Below are 17,255 nucleotides of genomic sequence, written 5' to 3'. Positions count from 1 at the left end.
ACTTTTTGGCAGAAATGGGCTGTGGCATTCACCTGCTTCCCTTTAAAAGGCTTTAAGAGATAGTGGGAGTGGGGTGAAGCTCTCTCAGCCTCAGAGGAGGGCAACAGCCAAACCTCCTTCTGAAGGAAACTTGGCGAGAAAACCTCAGGATAGGTGCACCACCTTTGGGTCGCCAAAAGTCAGGGACTCTGGTGGCCAATGGTTAAATGTCTGTACTGCAGCCAATCACCAGCCAGGGGCTCAGGGTCGACTCAGCCTGGCATCCTTCTGAGGTGGCTAAAATGGGCAGCCAGAGCCAGCTTGTTGGAGGCAGTTAGCTTACAGTTGTAAACCGCTTGGCGAGTGCTGGAGTGCATTGATACACGTGGTATAGAAATGTACTTGCTCTTGCTATAATCCCTGGAAGGTGCACAAGAAAGGCAACAATGGCGACGAGTGGGGGATGAGGAGGGAAGGAGGGGGACCCTTTTGACTTTTGAAGAGCACCAGAGATGCTCAAACCCAGTGGTTCATGTCACAGCTATTAGTATTACATTCTGCGCTCTGTGGCAATGAAGATTTACGAGTAACATTCGTGCAAAAAAGCATGAGCACATATTCTGTGGGGTGTGAAATGGGGGGAGGAGGGGGTGACCCCATGAGTTGCCACACCGGGTGACCCCAGTGCTCCCACCACCATCTATCTCCTCAGGGGACCCTCTGCTTGGGCTCCTCCGACCAAGGGAGACCCCGCCTGTCTTGGCGGCAGCCCTTTCCTCAAGTAGAGAAGCAGCCGCCGCCTCCTCCTCCTCCTCCTCGCCATCCCCGCCAGCAGCATCCCGACTGCGCTCCTCAGGAGGAAGGCTTTGTGGGAGGCGGCGAGGTCTCCCCTCCTTTCCTCCCAGCCTCCCTCTCCTTCCCCTTCACCCTCCAAGGAAAGGCGGGAGCCGCGTTGGGCGTGGGCTGCGGGGGTTTCTTCTGCTTCTCTTCTTCCTCGAGGAGGTCTCTTCCTCCCAAGTCCCTCCCCAGGCTCTTGCCTCTCTCTCTCTCTCTCTCGGAGGGAAAGCAGCAGCAGCAGCAGCAGAAGCGACCTCTGGGAATCTTGTGGAGGGACTGAGGCTGGTGCTCTTCCAAGAGGAGAGGAGAAGGGGAAAGCCGGCTTCGCTGAGCCAAGCCCGAGGGGGACACCCAGCTCTGCCCAGGGAAAGGAGCCCCATGGCGGAGAAGTTCAGGTAATGGCCCCTCAAGGCGGGCAGGGCTTGGAGGAGGAGGAGGAGGGCTGGGGCTGGGCTGCCTGGGAAGGAAGGATGCTGTAGCTCCACTTTCACTCTCTACATTGCACTGATCTTTCCCTCCCTTGTTTTTTATGCTTAGCTCTCTGCCTTCCTGACAGAAAAGTTAGGAGAGATGCCCCTGTCTGGGTCTCCTTTTGCCCCTGGAGGCTGCTGAGGGCGGAGGCATGCTGGGCTGTTGGGGGAGAGGTTGGGGGGTGCAAAAGAGGGACTTTGGGGACTTCTGCCTCTCTGGGTTGTGAGTCTGCGGGAAGAGCGGGTTTCTCTCTTTGGAAAGAAAACTTCTTGCAGTGGCTTAATGTGATGCTCCACAAACATATCTACATACATAGATACACTCCAAATATATAGAATCCTAGAGTTGGAAGAGACCCCAAGGGTCACCCAGGCCAACCCCATTCTGCCATGCAGGGACTCTCGGTCAAAGCATCCCCGACAGATGGCCATCCAGCCTCTGCTTAAAGACCTCCAAGGAAGGAGACCCCATCACTTCCCGAGGGAATTATGTTCCATTGTCGAACAGCCCTTACTACCAGGAAGCAACTCCTAACGTTGAAGTGGAATCTCTTTTCCTGTAGTTTGCATCCATTCTTCCCGATCCTGTTTCTGGAGCAGCAGAAAACAAGCTTGCTCCCTCCTCAATATGACATCCCTTCAAGTATTTAAACAGGGCTATCATATCATCTCTTAACCATCTCTTTTCCAGACTAAACATCACCAACTCCCTGAGTCATTCCTCATAGGACATGGTTTCCAGACCCTTCACCATTTTAGTCGCCCTCCTTTGGACATGCTCCAGCTTCTCAGCATCCTTTTTGAATTGTGGTGTCCAGAACTGGACACCCACAAACACACACACATATATATATACACACATACATACATATATATTTCTTCTTCTTTTTTTTCTCTTTGCCTTGTGTTGTTTGGGAGCTTGTAATGTCATCCTTTAAATTGCATTAGCTCAGTTTAACATCTGCCTTGCGACTGTGGTACCCGAGCAAAGCTTTTCAGGGGTTTCAGTAGGAGTTTTTCCCCCCTTTTCTATGAGACATTGTTGCCCTCTAGTGTTTTAAGGCATAGAAGGCTGCTCTGTTGATGTACCAGTTAAAAGAGAAAAATCATAATCGTCGAACACTTGATATTGTCACAGCTATTCTGGGTAGCTGGGGTGTGTGTGTGTGTGTGTGTGTGTTAAATCTCCAAACAAGTCAAACCATATGAGCATCTGTCTTAAACCTTTGGATATCATGTGGGTTATTTTTTCTTGATTTGAAAAAGGTAAGTGTTTATTTAGAAGTTTCTTGACCTGGGCGAGCTCAGAAACAAAGCAATAAGTGCATATGGCTATCTGAATAACGGGTTTGGGATTCATGTTTGTGGGGCATGTACTCAAAATGTAAAATAGACTGAGTTGGTCTCAAAGAAATCAGCAGCATCTCTCTTTGCATCTCGCATTTTTAGCCCAAACTTTGTATGCCTGCTGCAATGAAACACCTCCTAAACAAATATTCACTAGCAATAGAATAAAAGAAGCAAAAGCAGAGGGTGGACGCACACAGTCACTTGTGTATAGGGCTCTTATTAGACTGCAGCCATTCATAGTACGTGGGAGTAAGCAGGATTTACTTCTGAGTAGATAGGCATAAGGTTGCACAGTGCCAATTGTGTTTCAGCATTGCCGTTTGTAAAATAGCTGTATGAATAATGTCGATTTGAGAGTGTCCCTGACATTCAATGGTCATGTATAGCTGGGGAAGGGCTGTATTAAAGTTGTAACAGTAATTTTAATATTTTTAAAAAATTATTTCCAAATTACTTCCAAAATAATTCTTCAAAATAAAAGAATGTGAACTAGATTTGTGGAATGAACGATAATACTTTCCTAAACTATCCATCTACAACTCAGTTAAGTGTTGGAATATATAGTGGTTTCAGGCTGCATTCCTAGGTACCTTTAATTTCAAATGGATGGATCTCAGTGGCGTATATAAGACAGGGTTGCTCTTTCCATTGAATTAAGTTTAAACAGTGCCCATGCTTGCTGAAACAGAATAGAAAAGTGTATGATATATACAGAGGGAGTATGCAGCCATTCTAGTGCAACACAAACTGTGAAGTGCCTCACTTTAAATTAACACTGGTTCAAAACACACTGTAGAAATAATCCAATCTGAGACTGCTTTAACTGCCCTGGCTCAATGTTAAGGAATTCTGGGAACTGTAGTTTTGTGAGACATTTAGCCTTATCTGTCAGAGAGCTCTGGGCCACAATAAACTACAATTCCCAGGATTCTCTAACTGAGCCAGGGGAGTTAAAGCAGTCTGAAAAAAAACCAAATTATTTCTGCAGTGTGTTTTGGACCATGGTTTAAGATATGTGAGCCTCATATTTCAGGTGAGTATCCTTTATACATGTTTAAGGCTGTGATTCCAAATCAGCTGAGCTGCAATTACTGTTATTTAGTTCTAGATCAGACTAGAACAAACCAAGACAGCAACAATCTATACATGACTGAGATTCAGTAAAAACTGATTTCTCTTTGCTCAAATGCAACACCTGCTTTGGAATGTGACATAGTGGACAGAATGGTGCATTTAGAAAATTGAAGTCTGCACTTATAACTTGGACAGGTTTTCTTGCGTACCTAGATCTATCTTGCAGAGTGCTTCTTGTTTGCATAAATCAGTTATTTACCTTTGCAACCAATCTTTAAATACCCTTGAAAGTATCTCTCCAAACAGACATTTGGAGCTCTCTCTCTCTCTCTCTCTCTCTCTGCCTTAAGAATAATTCATTTCTGAATAGTAGATATTGGGGTGGGGAGTGGAGGGTCTGTAAAGCACCCTTTCAGCTGCCAGATTCAGAAGACTGTCCATATGTGCATGAGGATGAATATCTGAATAATATGGGGGAAAGCAAAGAAAAATTATTATCATAGATGCACATCTTTTAATATTTATAAAAACTGTCAATTCATGCTTGTGATTCAAAATAGGAAAAATATAAATAAGAAATAACCATGCACTTTTTCAGTATTAGTTTTCCAAACATTCAGTGCATGAAACATACCATTTTCCATATTCTTAAAGATAGTCTAATTGAGTTCATGTTTAAGCACTTTTGAATCATAGTATTTTCAGTGGAAGAATTAAGCATGTGGTTAAATATTTCTCCCATTGAAATAAATGAGACTTGACAATTTTTAACTTTGTCTCTGTTATGCCCTAAATTAGGGTGAGAATTGCGTAGCGTTCCAGATGTTGTTCCTTACAATTAGCTGTGCTGCATAGGGTGGCTGGGTCTTGTAGTACAGCAACATCTGGTGGGTTAGACTACCAGTATCTAGGCACTAGTTGATTTGGATACAGAAGTTGGACTCAATTTTTTTTTTTGGTTCCTGGTGGTGCACAATTGTTGTAAATGTAAAGGCAGTCCCTTGACATGACTGTCTAGTCGTAACCAGCTGTAGGGGGTGGTGCTCATTTCCATTTCTAAACCTAAGAGCCAGCATTGTCTGAGGACCGCTCTGGTGGTCATGTGGCCAGCATGACTGCACCGAATGCTATTACCTTCCCACTGAGAAGTGGTACCTATCTATCTACTTGTATTTGCATGCTTTTGAATTGCTAGGTTGGCAGAAGCTGAGAATAGTGACAGGAGTTCACCCCGTCATGCAGCACTCGGGCCTTGAACTGCCAACCTTCTGATTTTCCAATCATCAGATCTGGCGTCTTAACCACTAAGCACAGTTGTTGTACTGAACTTTTAATTCTTCTTCTTTTCTAGTTTTATTAAATTTAAACCTCCATAGAGGGTTAGGGCCTAGTGCTTTGCTGCAAATAAATAAAAGACTATAAACATGTAGTATAGGCTATATAGACTTGTATATGAATGTTTTGTGACACCACCATGATTATTCTGAATGATACTTTTGTACTATAACATGCAACTGTTTATATTTTGTCTTTCATTGGAATTCTGTTTGTTTCACTTTTGCAGATTTAGTTTGTCTAAAAAAATAGTTTGCCATTAATTGAATAAAGTACTGTGATGTTTTTACACATGAATAGGAATCTCAACTCTCTTTTTTCCTTTCTAGCATATATTTTCTGTGAAGTGTGCTGAAGATAGATATACACGCTGCAATGGTGACATAAACTGCTAAACTGGACTGGGATAAATTTTGAAACTTCTCTCTTCAATTTAAATGCTGCTGCTCTTGGAAACCATCTAAGGAATGACTTACAACATGACTTTTGTAGTGAAACTACATAGACATTTTCAGCGGACAGTTATACTGCTGGCCACTTTTTGTATGGTGAGCATAGTTATTTCTGCATACTATTTATACAATGGCTACAAACAGGAAAACGAACTTTCTGAGATCAATTCAGAGATGGAATGTGGAGATCTTCCCATCCTACAGCCCTACAAGATAACACCTTGGAAGACAGTGAAACCCACCAATCCCCTAAGGACTGATCCTGTGGTGCTGGTGTTTGTGGAAAGCCAGTATTCTGCACTTGGTCAAGACATAATAATGATTTTGGAATCTAGCAGATTCCAATATCATATAGAGATTGCTTCTGGGAAAGGTGACCTTCCCGTACTTATAGATAAAAACAAAGGCAAGTATGTTCTCATAATATATGAAAATATTTTTAAGTATGTGAATATGGATTCCTGGAATCAAGGCCTTCTACATAAGTACTGTGGAGAATATGGTGTAGGGATGATTGGGTTCCATAAGAACAGTGAGAATACTTTGCAGACTTTTCAGTTAAAAGGTTTTCCTTTCCATGTCCATAGTAATGTGGCTGTTAAGGACTGTTGCATCAATCCTCATTCCTCTCTGCTCCATATCACTAAATCATCTAAATTTGATAAAGGCCCTTTGCCTGGAAATGACTGGACAGTTTTCCACATAAATCATTCAGCCTATGAACCTATTATATTTGCAAAAGTAAAAGCACCTGAAAACCTCTCTCCACCTTTAATTAAAAATGCTCGCCATGCAACTGTCATTCATGACTTGGGTCTTCATGATGGGATTCAACGTGTTCTGTTTGGGAACAACTTGAACTTTTGGCTGCACAAGCTCATATTTATTGATGCCGTTTCATTCTTGACTGGAAAAAGGCTTATGTTGTCTTTGGATAGATACATTCTCGTTGACATAGATGACATCTTTGTTGGAAAGGAAGGAACAAGGATGAAAGCCAACGATGTTCAGGTGAAGTATGGGGGGAAAGCTCATATGATCTGCAATTTATATTTGGGAATGGTAGTTTTTAATTTTTAGGATTGTTATATTGCAGGATTAAAGTGGGGGGAGGAAGAAATATGATTCCATTGTGCCAAATATCTACATCTGAAACAGGTTGATCTTTTCAGGTGGTCTAATCAAGAAACTAGTTAAATGTTCATTCTTAATACTGTTTCATTCAGCTTAACTAAAAGGGTTAACATTCTCCATACCTTGCATGACTTTTCTGCTGTGTTCCATCATTTTACTTTTTTCTAAATGAAAACATGTAGTAAACTTTTCCTCATAGCAAGTGCACCATTCTCTTCACTGGTTGTAGATATAAAAATGTTTTTAAGGAAAGGAATACCAGAACTGTACAAAGGATTTATTAGTTACACATATCTTCACTTTTACATTAAAACCACCCTTTGAGGGTTAGGTTGAAGGTGTCAGTCAGTCAAGGTCAACCAGTGAATCTCATAGCTAAGTAGGAAGCTTTAATCTAGGTCTTCCAAGGTCCATTCCTCTAACCACAAAACCATTCAGGTTCTCCATGTATTCCAAGTATGGATGCACCAAAGATTTGTACAAAAAAGTTATGATAGTAGCAGTTCTATTTGAAATCCCTGCCCTAATGACACCCAATATAGATTTTACCTTTTCCATAGCAGCGACACACCTGCTAAGTATTTTAATTGAACTGTCCACCACAACTGCAATATCTCTTTCCCTGGTCATTCTTCCATATAGTTTGAATTTAGGATGGTTTGTTCAAGGTAAATTACTTTACATTTACACTGAACCCTGTTTGTCATTTCAATGCCATTTTTTTCCTGTTTGGAAGACTGTTTTGAAGCTCTTTACTATTCCTTTTATTTCAACCATACTAAATAGTCAATTTGGCTACTTTACTATTGGTTCCTAACATTGACTAATTAATGAATGAGTCAAAAAGCACTAATTCCAGTAGAGACCCTTGTTGGATTCCCATTTCTGATGTGAAAACTATCCTGCAACCATTTTTTCACCAATTCATAAGAGGACCTCTCCTCTTTTCCCATGTTTTTGCTGGAATCTGAACAAACCAGTTCAAAGCTGCCTCTTTAGCTTTTGTCAGTTTTGACAAATCAGTAAGGGGGGTAAGCACTGGTACCATGAAACTCTGAAACCAAGAATTTTAATTTGTGATAGTAAAAAATGGAGATGCAGTTCTCAGAAAGATGAGCACCATGGGAACATATTTTGGTTCAGTGTGGGCTCTGGCATGTAATTCGAAGCGATCCACTGTTAAGATGTTAGTTATTAGTTCTAGTTCTAGAATAACCTTTGATAACATAAATCCTTTATGTGCCTCACTCTGTTTTGTTTACTATTTTTAAAGAAATGGGGTTGACAGGTAAATAATCCCTTGTGGAAGGGGGACCTAAGATGCTATTAAAGCATGCTGTTAGCATAAGTACAATTTTGCCATTTTATCTTATTCATACACCCATTCTCTTTCAAGGTCCCAAGGAGATGGTTGCTGTAGCACTGCTTTTTCACTGCAATGAAGGTGAAATGTAGCACAGGTATCTCATTTTGAAAGATGAGGTGAAATTTAAGGACAGGTTAATTGCTATTTAATGTAATGAGTATGTGTTCCCTTATAACAGTATTGCTGCCAAAATATACTCAAATGGATCTCATTTGCCATAAATATCTCCTGTGCACAAAACTTGAATTTTTCTGTATAATTTTAATAATTTAAGAATCAAGCAGAAAATAATGGACATGTGAAACCTGTCACAAAGTATGATCATAATAATCCGGGTACAATACAGAAAATGTCACATTGGTTTCAATGGGATTAGCAAAAATATTACCGGTAATATAAAGTATGACCTTGTTCAGAGTTATGTTTCCTGGTTTACAAAACCATATTTTATAAGATATAGGGATCAAATAGTGAGATAACATTCACCCTATCATCACCATTCCCGCTCCTTTCTGCTGTACCATTATGTTAATGCCTAGAATGGGATATTCTGTTCAGTTCAGTTTAATCAAATCTTATGTTTCTGGCTTCAAAATCTGTTTTAATAAGCTTGATATTAAGCTATAGAGAACTATAGTTTAAATCATGAGTGGGCAGCTGTGGTGGGTTTAGATACCAGTTTCTGCCCTTGAGACATTCTGGGAACTACATGGAATGCCAAAGTGCTCCGCCATCCAAAATACTCAAAAATGGCCAGAAGACTACTGATTTTGGGAAACGTCAGTATTTAAAAATGTTAAAATGTGCAGGAGTAAGGGTCTGCATCCTATTTTAAAAAACAAATTGCCACTTCTGGAGGCTTCCAAGAAAAAGCAGTTTACTTTTTTAGGACAGAAAAAGGACATTCTAGGAATCTGTAGAAGTTGTGAGGCCCAGAAAAGGCCTTGGAGGTCATGTGGCCTCAGGTTGCACTTGGCTTGCCCCTGATTTAAACAAATCTTTTAACATGTCAGCATATGTCTGAACTGGAGCTTTGTGTAAGGATATACTGGGTCAAGTTCACATATAATGATAAACCAGAATTCAGGAGAACCTTAATTTCTTGTTTATGATCTTGATACTCATGCATGCTGCCTGATTATGTCCGCTGTATTCCAGTGTTACATTTTAATATGTGGTGCAGCCCAAAAATTCTGTCTTATCTTTCCCCTTGCAAGCCTATAATATGAGCCATGGTTTGGCTTGGCTTTGGCATGAAAGGTGATGGTGGGCATGGGATAAAGACATGCCTGATTTTTCTTTATGTTTAGTTTGCAAGAAAAGCCAAGTGAGAGTGAGTAATGTGCATGTTAGCTTTATCACGATACACCAGAATTCTAACAAACAAACACAAGCACTTCACGCAAACTATGCATGATAGATTCTGTCACTAAGTATTGTTTACACATTTAGGGATAAAGTTTGGTGGAACTGCACCTGAAATCTCAAATTCAGCAGTAGGCTTTTCCCCATAGAAATGCAAGGCAGTTGTTTATACTGGAGAACATAAAAGATCATTATTGTTTTATGCACTATTAGTCAGCTTCAATTTATGGTAACTGTATGATGTCCAAGAAGTCCTGTGATTAAGAATCTTGCAAACTTTAGTAAAAGGAAAACAACTCCATTACATTAGGCACTGTTACACTATGCTACTGAAAACCAGCCTTCATGGGATTTTATTCTCTACTGTAACTTCTGTCTCTTCTCTCTCTCTCTCTGTTTTGCTAAGGTCAGCTAAAATTTTGCAAAGGACTATTTGTATCCAAAGAGATCTCTGTATAAAATGTGTCCAAGCTTAGCAAAACAAATAAGTAGAATTACTGAGTTATGTAATCTATATTTAATAAATTTCCAGTTCTCAATTATCTGTCAAGCATCTATATATCTGGATTCTGAGCTAGATCTAGTAGATTTAGATTGTGCTACTTACAGTTATTCAAATGCCCAGTCCTGGGAGTGACTAAACTAGTAAATTACTTGCTGGCAGAAGTTGTAGCCCAAAGTCTATTGTAGGCACCAGTTTGGAATAAACTGAATTTTCATGTTCCTTTGAGTCCCATGAACCTTTTTTAATAAATGCAATTTTGACCTTCCTTTGGTTCCTCCATACCTCTTCAAGGTATCTTATCTGGCTGGTAAGGAAAACTGGATCACTCACTGAATGTGGAATGTGTTTGTAAACATTAATAATTGATTAATTGGTTTACCAATGCAAGCTGTATTCACCCCAGATAAAATATTTGTAACCTTCTATTTATATACATACTGTATATCACAAGTTTATTTTGTATGTTCTGTTTAACTGAAGTGAAGCACAGGTTTGTATAACTATCCATGACCTTTGAGGAAAGCTGTTTTTCTGCTCTTGAGTTTTCTTCCTTCGTAAGAGAAATCTGATGATAAAACAGATGGTTAGAGAATTGTGCTGCTGCAGCGGCAGTGGCTACTGCTACTGCTGCTGCTGCTGCTGCTCTCTTCCTTCAAGTTGTTTCTGACTTATGGTGACTCTAAGGTGAACCTATCATGGTTCGTTTTATTTGTTTGTTTGTTTGTTTGCAAGATTTATTTAGAGGAGGTTGCCATTGCCTTCTGCTGAGGCTGAGAGTGTGTGACTTGCCAAAGTCACCCAGTGGCTTTCATAGCTGAGCAGGGATTTGAACCCTCATCTCTAGAGTTGTAGACCTTCAAATAAGCCGCCATGCTATATTGGCTTTAGATAATTGCTTATAAAACTTATAAAAATATTATTAAAATATTTTATCAAGTTTTTTCCTTAGCTATGTGTTCTCAGAATACCAAAAACAGTGTTTTCAATAACTGAAAGCGTAAGATAAATATGCAGGGGTAGTAAAACTATAACCTTGGATATGTTTTTGCCCAATAATTGAAGGATTTAAAGTTTCACATAGCTGATAAAGAAGAGTTGATTATATTGATATTAAATATACTATACAATGTTAACAATTGGATACTTTGCTTTGTGAAAAGGGGAGATTTTGGATTAGCAATTCAAGTTAATTATGGTCTTTAAAAATATGGTAGGTATATTTTTCCTGCTTCAGATGTAATAGATCTGAGTGCTTCCTACACACTTTCACAGTTTTTTCCTTTATTACATAAGCAGTTCAGTACAGACAAATAAAAAAGAATAAATGGCTAAACATACATGCTGTATGTAGGTGTAATGTTCATTTTTCAAGTACATAGTTAAGATTCATGTCCTTAATCTGCTCTTTTCAAAGCTACTGTAAAACATTGCCTTTGTTGCAAATCCTAGATATGATCCAATCAAAGATGAGAACATTTAAATTTACATTACTTTCACATACAATAGCAATAGCAATAGCAAGTACATTTCTATACCACTTAAAAGTGCACTTAAGCACTCCCTAAGAATTTACAAGGTGTAAGCCAATTGCTCCCAACAAGCTGGGTACTCAGAATTAAATGCTTAAGTGATTCACATTGAAATCAGTGAAATTAAGAAAAGTGTTTAACCATTGCTTTCAATTTGGAACATGGTATATGTCTGTTTTGTTATTAACAGCAATCGAGTTGGCTTCAACTCATGGAAACTCTATGAATGAGACACCTCCAAGCCAGCCTATCATCAGGTCTTGCAGACTCAGGGCTGTGGCTTCTTTGATTGAGTCTATCAATCTGGAATGCTGTCATTCTCTTTTCCCACTGCCTTCTACTTTACTAAGCACCATTCTCTTTTCTAGTGAGTCATGTGTCCTCATGATATGGCCATAAGTATGGGATGTTTTACATCCTATAGCCACTTTATATCCCATTTTCAGAGAAAGGCAGTGTGATGCAAGCTTCTTTCTATGTGTTAAAGTTACCTTTTATCTTTGAATGAGAAAACCCCCCCCATCAATGACATCTGCCCAGCATCCACCCTTTATATACTTTCCTTAAATCTCCCAAGTGTCTTCCTCTTAGGCAGTTATCACATGGAGCCCTACTGTCCCTGAAACATGGCTAAATTGTCTGTAAAGCACATGGGTGTGATAGCAGTCGCTCTTGCCTCCCATGATTTAATGGTCATTGAGGCATCCCGCTCCTTTCCTGTCATCAAAGCATTCACGGAGCAGCCATTTTTCAACAACGGGAACTTCAGTTATTGGAGAAATGGCTGCTCCACAAACGCTTTGATGACAGGAAAGGAGCAGGATGCCACAATGACGATTAAATCACAGGAGGCAAGCGTGATTGGCTATCACACCTGCATGCTTTATGGATGATTTAGCCACATTTCAGGGACAGTAAGGCTCCATGTCATAACTGCCTTACAAGTTTAATATCTTAGGTAGTGTGTTTGTATGTGCATATATGGCTTAGAATTCATTCAGGCAGAGGGTTCTGTTATAACAGATAAACACTGACTTTATTGAATAACATTTAGCTAGAATGTATCTTAAGTAGAATAATTCAAAGATGGTATGGTTACAATAATATAACAGTTGCAGGCATTTCACAGTTTTCTCTTTATAATCTCCAATACATTTTCTCTCCCATTTAGCATCCCTCTCTCAACTCAGTTCCTTTCAACTCTTTTCAACTCTCTTAAACTTCCCCCTCATCTTTCATTCAACTGACACTCCACTGCGTTCCCCTGAACTCCACTCACAGTCACTCATTTTTGCCTTTTATATCTACTTCCTTCCCCAGCAGCCCCTCCCTGACAGACAGCCCGAACTGTGGTTAGGTATCAGGAAGCCAAATCTGCTCAGTGATTCCATCACAGTAAATAAATAAATAAAGTACAACAGACTTAGTTTAGTCACCTTGGCTTCTAGGGAGAGTTCATGCCTGATTTGCTTTAGGAGCTGTTGATTTGTCTTTTTTAACAGTCCACGATATCTGCACAACTGTTCTCCAGCACTACATCTCAGATGAGTTTATTTTCTTCCTATCAGCTTTCTTCACTGTCCAATTTTTACAACCTTACATAGAAATAAGAACTATGGTGGTATGGTCAGTTCTGTCTTTAATATTCAATTATATATTGTTACACTTCAGGATCTTCTGTAAGGTTTTCATAACTGTCCTATCAAGTCATAGTTTTCTTCTCATTTCTGATTAATGATTGTGGAAAGGTTTGGAAAATCTTCAGCTATTTCAATGTTGTCATTGTCTGCTTTATCATTAATGTAAATCATCTGTGGTCATTTTTTTATTTCAATTAACATTAAAGCAGACAATGACAACACTGAAATAGCTGAAGATTTTCCAAACCTAATGAACGCCTGTGAAACTTCCTTTGCACTTTCCTCCTTGACTTTCTTCATTAATTGCTCTATGTCTGCTATTTTCTGCTAGTAATATGGTGTCAACTGCATATCTTAAATTGTTGCTGTTTCTTCCTCCAAGTCTAGTCCTGCTTTACCTATTATATTTTTGGCATACAAGTTAAACAGATAGGATGATAACATGCAGCTTTGCCTGACCTCCCTTTCCAATTGGAAAGCATTATGTTTCTCTGTATTCTGCCCTAACAGTAGCCTCTTGACCTGAGTACAGGTTATGCATCAGGACAGCCAAATGCTATGTTTAAAAGTGATCCATAGTTATTGTGTTTTTTCACAATCTACTAAACTAAAGCTATTGCTATAATTTATAAAACACAGGTTGATTTTCTTCTGAAATACTTCAGTGTGCTGTATTATTTAATGTATATTTGCAATATGATCCCTAGTGTGTCTTCTTGGACATTTGACATTTCTCACTCCATGTACAGTAAAAGTCTTTGTTGAACAATTCTGAGCATCCCATTACTTGCATGGGAAATTAATGCAATGGTCCTATAGCTACTGCAATTTCTGGTGCCCCCTTTCTTGGCCGTTGAGATGTATATTAAACGTTTCCAATTTGTGAGCCATTGATTTGTTTCCCACATTTGTTGACAGATTTTGATTAGAACTAGAATAGAATCTGTCTCTATGGATTATAGCAATTCTGTTGATATGTCATCTTTTCCTGGTGATTTATATCCCCCAAGTACTCTAGATGAAGCTTCCACTTCTCTTTTTAATATCATCTTTATATCATCTTTCTGAAATAAATCTGTTATCATTTCATTTCTTCTACTTAGTTATTCCATGTATTGTTTCATCGTTTCTAATTCTTCTTGGCTATGCAATGTGTTCCCCTGGTATTCATAGAACATCCTCACTCATGGTTTAAATTTCCCTTTGATTTCTTGGATCTTGTGAAAGAGGTCTGTTGTTCTTTTTTGTTCTTCCTTTTTATTTCTCTGCATTGATCACTATATCAGTTTTTCTTGTCTGTGTGCCCAAGTCATTGAACATTTACATTCAGGATTCTGATTCTGTTTTTGTCACCTTTTACTTATGTTTCTCATCTGCCCTTAACAATTTCTATCATCCACTGATGCTTCTCTTTCTTTTTGGCCACAAATAGTGGTGTGGTTTTCCCAAAGTCCATCATGTTCCCAGGAAATAAAGCTTAATAGTGCAAATATGTTTTTACATTATCTTTAAACTCTGCAGGGATGTTCTTCAGGTTGTATTTTGGCATGGTATTTGGTTTAGTGTTCTTCTTCAGCTTTACCCTGGCTTTTGCAATTAGTACTTCATGGTCTGTGCCACAATATGCTCCTGGTTTTGTTTTTGCTGGAATATGGAGCTTTTCCTCCTCCTCCTCCTTCTAGTTATATAGTCTATTTGATTTCTATAATCCCATGTATACAGTCACTTCTTAGGTTGTTTGAAGAATGTGTTCACAATAAAGAAAATGTTTTCTTCACAAAATTCCATTAGTCAGTCTCATGCTTCGTTTCCTGATCCTAGGACACATTTTCCTATAATATTTGATTGTGCTGTTTCCTGTTTTTGCATTCCAATCACCTATGATTAACAAGTAAGTCCTGTTTTGGTGTGTGATCAATTTTCTCCAGCACAGAATCTTTCAATTTTGTATAGAAACTTTCAGTATTGTCTGTTATACTTAAATATTTGATGGTCCCATTCAGATGTTGATCTACTTTCAATCATTTGGAATGAGCTGTGATGAGATTCAGTATGGGTGTTCCCATTAATCCATTCTAAATGGAAGACAGTGGAAACTGTTGCTTTCATTAAAGTACAGACTGGAGGAAATGGTATTTGTTCTAACCAAAGACAGTTAAAACAAATTAGGTTCATCTCATGTTTTCAGATCTTGGTTTAATCAACTGCATTTATATGAAACCATAACTTACTACAGTTTGTATACAGCAAAAATTGTCATTTGTATTAAAATCAGACTTTAATTTTTCATTCTTTTCTTTTCCCACAAGGAAGCAGAAGAAAGGAAGTAAGATAAATAGCTTACATCTTGCCAGGGCTTCACCTAAATCATCAGGTTACCATCTGAACTTGATGTCTTTTGTACAGCTCCATTTAGGAACATATTAACACTTATTTTATGGTTCAACAATACTATGTAGTCAATTATCATGAACAATACATTTTAAAAATAGAATTGAGCACTGGTATAGCAACACATCTATCCAGTAAGGGGAACATTAAAAATGTAAAAAGGTGCATATTGTTGAAATACTAAATTGCAGCATGGATATAAATTCTGAAACACTATAACAGAAACAGCCATTTAAATTACCATTACGTTACACTGTGGAATCTGGATAAAAATCTCTTTAAACCTTAATGTAGTCAAAGCTAATGCATTCCATTAAAGATGTTAACAGTGGCAGATGCAATGCATCTTTATTATTATTAATATGGAAGGAGTTGTCCTAAGCAGCAGAATGACACATGGGTTATGAATATAAATCAGTTGAAAAAAATAGTTTTGAAACCCGTATTTGTGTGCATCTCAACAGTATGATTGTTCTAGTCAGTATATCACATGCATTAAACGAAAACAAGGCATTTAACAGGAAGCCTGCACATATTCAGTACTTTTGTCATGCGTATTTTAGAACAGTTATGGAAGATACAACCATCAGCATCTGCTAGTCATAAGGGCTACACATGTTATTTCCTGCATCAGGGGCACTATGCCATTTAGTATCATTTAATGGGGAGCATGACCAAGAAAGTGCTATATCATTCATGTACTGCTTGGGGCCCTCCCATAGGCATCTATGTGCCATAATAGGAACAGAATGTACCACAGATGATCTAGCATGACTTTTCTTATGTTCTTAATATATCAGTATGCTAACTAGGAGCTTAAGGGATTGGGCATGTCTTTAGGATACCCAATGTACTATGGTATGTGTCAGAAAACATTTATCTTCCATGTCTGCATGAAGTATTGCTAAAGCAAAGTAACCACAGTGCAATAGTTACCAATTCTAGGAGTACTGTTGTCATGGAGTGAAAGGATCAGTGCTCTGAATACTGCAGAGCTAGAGGCCAGTACTAAGGACTCTGAATGCAGTAACTGAGCCAAGAACACTTGAGTCTGAATGAGCCACATTCACTCTCTTTTTTCATGGCTTTTAAATTCTGGAGTATGTGGGCAACAAAAGAATCTTAAACCCAGTAACCAAAGAGTAAATCTTTCTCTTGTTCCCAAGTGTTTAGGTTTCTTGGCAGTATTGCATTCTAGAAATAAATTTGTAAGTGAATTGTTTTGGACTTCCAGTTACTGTATATTGCTTGCCATGTAAACTACAAATTACAGCAGTTGACTTGGCCTAATGAATTTCATTTTTGCCTAAAATTAGAATCCTTTGACAGAATGGCACTAATACTTGCATTCTCTGGCAATCTCTGTTCTTCCCCCTCCCCACTATAAGGAAATAATTTTCCTGCAAACTTCTATTTACTTGAGCTTAAGCTTCAGTAAATTCAGTCTTACTTCTAAAAAGTCCTATTTTATGGTTCAACAAGAGTTCCATTAAGAATACAACTGAGGAGGATCTGCCACCAACAATCATTGATTGCCATAGGCAACAATAATAGATATGCCAAAAATTTACTGAGTGTGGCATGGATGAGGCAATATTTGGATATCATGCTGAAAAGGTTTAACAGAATGCAAGTGAGCCTATCCTTATTGCAGGATTGCATATTACTCCATCTTTTCTCCCCAATTTCTTGTGGGTATAGTAGAAGGAGAGTTCAGAAACCTTTTCTTCAGACTTCATTTAATAATATTTTTATGTTGTTGGAACTTTTGGTTAGATTTGGACAACTGATTTCCAAGTTATAATGGCTTGTTTAATGTAAACTAATC

General features: G+C 38.6%; 1 protein-coding gene across 5 annotated transcripts in view; it reads left to right on the top strand.

Annotated features, from left to right (window-relative positions):
- The first annotated feature begins 796 nt into the window (after positions 1 to 796).
- LOC121931930 (bifunctional heparan sulfate N-deacetylase/N-sulfotransferase 3) overlaps positions 797 to 17,255 on the top strand; it is a 76,025-nt gene continuing 59,566 nt past the window's right edge. For 4 of the 5 annotated variants that reach the window (XM_042470092.1, XM_042470089.1, XM_042470091.1 and 1 more), the window contains exons 1-2: positions 797 to 1,211; positions 5,375 to 6,508. In XM_042470092.1, the coding sequence (XP_042326026.1) occupies positions 5,513 to 6,508 (996 nt within the window). In that variant the 5' untranslated portion in view covers positions 797 to 1,211; positions 5,375 to 5,512. Of the gene's footprint in view, positions 1,212 to 2,464; positions 2,553 to 5,374; positions 6,509 to 17,255 lie in introns of those variants that run through there. The other variant, XM_042470090.1, reaches the window with a different exon arrangement.

The sequence above is a fragment of the Sceloporus undulatus genome, chromosome 5 (assembly GCF_019175285.1).
Source record: "Sceloporus undulatus isolate JIND9_A2432 ecotype Alabama chromosome 5, SceUnd_v1.1, whole genome shotgun sequence".
NCBI lineage: Eukaryota > Metazoa > Chordata > Lepidosauria > Squamata > Phrynosomatidae > Sceloporus > Sceloporus undulatus.
This window is presented reverse-complemented; position numbering and strand designations above follow the sequence as displayed.